Consider the following 4,027-nt stretch of genomic DNA (forward strand, 5'->3'; position numbering starts at 1 on the left):
AAGATGTTTGGAAATGGTAAGGATACAAAATCCAAAATTTGATTGATATTTTCATGGTATTCGAGAATCGAGGCTGTGGTACCTTGTCATAGTTGATTGATAGATTTAATGCTACTGCCTGTGGTTAAATGGTATGTTGAATGCTTCAGGAAGCGCAAGATCTGGAATTATAGTGCTGCCTAGTGGTGCCGGGAAGTCTTTGGTAGGTGTTTCTGCAGCAAGCAGAATAAAAAAGAGCTGCCTTTGTTTAGCAACAAATGCTGTGTCTGTGGATCAATGGGCTTTCCAGTTTAAGTTGTGGTCTACTATCCGAGAAGAGTAGATATGTCGTTTCACATCTGACAGCAAAGAAAAATTCCGCGGAAATGTCGGTGTGGTGGTGACAACATATAACATGGTTGCTTTTGGTGGCAAACGTTCTGAAGAATCTGAGAAAATCATTGAAGAAATAAGAAATAGAGAACGGGGTTTACTACTCATGGATGAGGTAAATATCGGGTCTTGCAATGTTTCAAGTTGTGCCTTTCAAATAAGTATCCAGTAAATTGCTTTTCGAGGTTAATGCAAAACAATAGTTTAGTTTGAATGTTGTCCTTATAGCAGGAATATCATATCCGTTTATGTTTCTGTTTAAGGAAGAACATACAATGGTTCGTACATACATACATACATACAGATACACATGGAGATAGATGTGCGTGCACACACACGTGCATACTCGCTGTTTCAATATATATGCTTCACTTTCCTTTTTAGTCTCTTTTAAAAAAAGGCTCCTTTCTATATAGTAAGTTTTTAGTTCCAATATTCCCTGTTTGTTTACCTTTAGTGACACTGTCTTATAGAATGACGTGGCTTGTTAAGACCATAAGATTCACTGGTATTATTGGAATGTTATACACACCTTAGTTTAAGAACACATGATTCAAAAGTCTTCTTGACATTCTTAAAATTCGGTCACAGTCAAGCTTAGAAAAATGAAACGCAGTGAGTATACATTATCCTATGTAAAGAAATATGATAGCTTTATCGATTTACTATTTCTTGGTTGGTTTATCCATTTCTGTGTACTCTTGCACTTAGTTGTTGCCAATAAATAATGGTCAATTTCGTTTCACTCTTCCCTTTATTTGGAAACTAATAGTAATTACTGATGTCAAAATTGATCTATTCTAAAATAATATATCTGTATTTATTCGAATGTTTATAATGTATTTTTTTACTCTACTGGTGCTATGTGCAATTTGGATGATTTTCTTTTCTCCAAAAAAGTTCTGGTTCAGTACAAGTATCTTGTGGAAATACATGTTGCATAATATTTTACCAAAGGTTAATTTCAGCTTTGAGACTAGATATTAAAGGTAACTTTGAATGTATACTGGCATAACTATAAGGGTCTCTTTCTTGGTATTTATATAGGTGCACGTGGTTCCAGCACATATGTTTCGAAAGGTCATTAGTATCACGAAATCACACTGCAAACTTGTGCTTACTGGTACGCACTTCTGAAAGAGAGTTCTTGCAAATTGCAATGTTAATTTTGTTTGGCATTTCACAAAATTTAATGGACTATTTGGCGTACTTGACAGCTACGCTTGTCAGAGAAGACAAGAGGATCACAGATCTGAACTGCCTGCATTATTGCCCTTACCGATCAGGTATATAAGTAATTAATTTGGTATCAACCATTTTTGTCCTTGGATGCATTAGGAGAGAAAGGATTTCCCAATGTAATATTTAGTGCTTATGTTTCGGCATCAGATTGTTTTGTTAAGAGAATGGTTGTGGAGTGAAGTTATCTAGTATTTGTTAGGATAACATGTTTGGCCTTTCTGTAATAAAAGGAAGGGAGAGTTAATTTAAGGAAATATAATGGGTTCATCGTAACTTTTTGAGGTATGTACAAACCTTCCTTTAAGAAAAGCAGATTCTACTCTCTGTCGAGCCTAAAGTGAAATTAACACTGCCCGTTTAGGAAACAAGAGTAGCTTGATGGAGTAGAGATACAGGAAAATGCTTTAATTTGTTCCGTTAGTTGCTGAGATGTCCAGTAACAATGAAGTTTCTTTTAGACAAAAACCTTTGGACCTCTTATCCATTGTTACAACCAAAATAAGGTGTGGACAAGTAGTTTTGTGATTAAAGTGGAAAGGAATTATAAAAATGTTGAGCTATGTAGAAGTTTATATCCTTGCATATGTTAAATTTATCATTTTTCCTCTCTTCTCAGGGTCTCCATGCCATCAACTTAGGAGATAGCGGATTTATGTTGGTTAGAGATGGATCTACTGTTTTCGGATCCCCAGTGCAGCAGCATGATTTCAATTTTACGTATCAGCTGGAAAGTGGTAATGCCGGTGATTCACCAAGCTCTGGGGAGGTCAGTTTATAATTGGTGGTCTTGCTATCTTGTATAACACTTGGTATGAAGGTTCTGCTTTTGTAGAGTGTCTGAGTAGACAACTTACTACTCGGGAACAAATGCTAATTGAGAAGTCTTTATTGAGCTGTTTTTGCCACTATAAACAGTTAGTCTGAGTCAGCCGTAGAACTTTGATCTCTTACCAAATCCCATGAATCAAATTACAGTTTCAAGAAATGTGAGACATCTAACTCATATAATTAAGAAATGTTTTCAGTGATAAGTCATTTAACTCATAAACCGTTTGTGGTGTTGAGTGATGTCTATGGTTTCGGATAGATAGTTTTTAGTATTATCTTGTGGCTGTAGTATTATTGTTTGCAGACTGGACTAGTTGATTTCGTGTTGTTGTTGTATGTTTATACCCTTCTTGCTCTATCCCTGCTCTTAGATGACCTAACTTTTAGATGATCTGAGTGAGTATTCTTGCAAACTGAATAATTTAAGATCTAATGACATTCTAACACCCGTTGCAGGCCCCTCACCTAATGCTGTTATGTGTTTATACCTCGAGTTGAATATTGTGTCAACTTTAGATGTGGGGTCTTTATCGTCACTCTAATTTTTATCTCTCCCATTCAGTCGATCTGTAGTCTATTTCTCTGTTAAAATGAATGGTTGGCTTCTGGTGCAGGTGTTTAAAATACCTGTTGCTCCAGGAGATGTCATCCTTGCTGGAACTGATGGTTTATTTGACAATTTGTACAACAATGATATAAGTGCAGTAGTGGGGCATGCAACAAGAGCTGGTTTACCACCTCAGGTTGTAGCTCAGAAGATAGCTGCATTGGCTCGGCAAAGAGCACAGGATAAAAACAGGCAAATCCCTTCTCTGCTGCAGCGCAAGAAGCTGGTTTTCATTACCATGGTGGGAAGTTGGATGACGTTACTATGGTTGTGGCTTACATAACTAGTGAGAAAAATGTACGAGGAGACTATACCCTGACCACCTGACGTGTCCTCTCTTTTATATTCATTATATGCTTGCGTTGTTTTTTTCTGCCAGACACGAATATCTCTCTATCTTATCTAGTCGCTATAGCCTTGATGATGAGTGCAATCCTGAGAAGAATGACTCTCGGCCTCAGAGAAATGGTGGTCCAAGAGTGGAATGACTGGGGGAGACAACGTGAAATGGCCAGAATTGTGCGGGAATGGGTTGAGACTGCGGAAATTGTGAGAATTGCCCAACCAGAACATATTTGTAGGGATATGTTTAGACTGCGTGGGAGGCAGGTTCTGCTTGATTTTCTTATGAGGATTGAAAGGGAAAGGCAGAGGGAACTTCAGGGTCTGCTAGAGCATCGTGCAGTTTCTGATTTTGCCCATCACAATCAGATTCAGGTTGGTTGCTGATTTATGCCTTTTATTCTTTAGCCAGACTATTCTTTGTCCTCTATTTTTTGTGTTGCAGTCTTCTTAAAAATTTTGACTAAGCGCTCAATGTGTGCTTTGTGAGGTCGTGATTTGGCTCTAAATTTTGTCCTTTTATGTTTTATATCCTTCTACAGTCACTACTCAGAGGAAGATTCTTGCATGAAAGGCCTGCCGAGGAAGAGAGACCACCTTCAATAGCAGCAAGTGAACTAGTTCAGCTAAGACAAT

General features: G+C 37.6%; 1 protein-coding gene across 1 annotated transcript; it reads left to right on the forward strand.

The window, feature by feature from the left end:
• Positions 1 to 3: 3 nt before the first annotated feature.
• LOC107863662 (probable protein phosphatase 2C 55) lies at positions 4 to 3,683 on the forward strand. Its single transcript, XM_047411435.1, is given in 8 exon segments — positions 4 to 16; positions 150 to 264; positions 346 to 487; positions 1,420 to 1,495; positions 1,627 to 1,658; positions 2,231 to 2,380; positions 3,057 to 3,243; positions 3,246 to 3,683. Coding segments are annotated over 8 exon segments (846 nt in total). The 3' UTR covers positions 3,377 to 3,683.
• Positions 3,684 to 4,027: the final 344 nt, after the last annotated feature.

Source organism: Capsicum annuum, chromosome 4 (genome assembly GCF_002878395.1).
Source record: "Capsicum annuum cultivar UCD-10X-F1 chromosome 4, UCD10Xv1.1, whole genome shotgun sequence".
Lineage (NCBI taxonomy): Eukaryota > Viridiplantae > Streptophyta > Magnoliopsida > Solanales > Solanaceae > Capsicum > Capsicum annuum.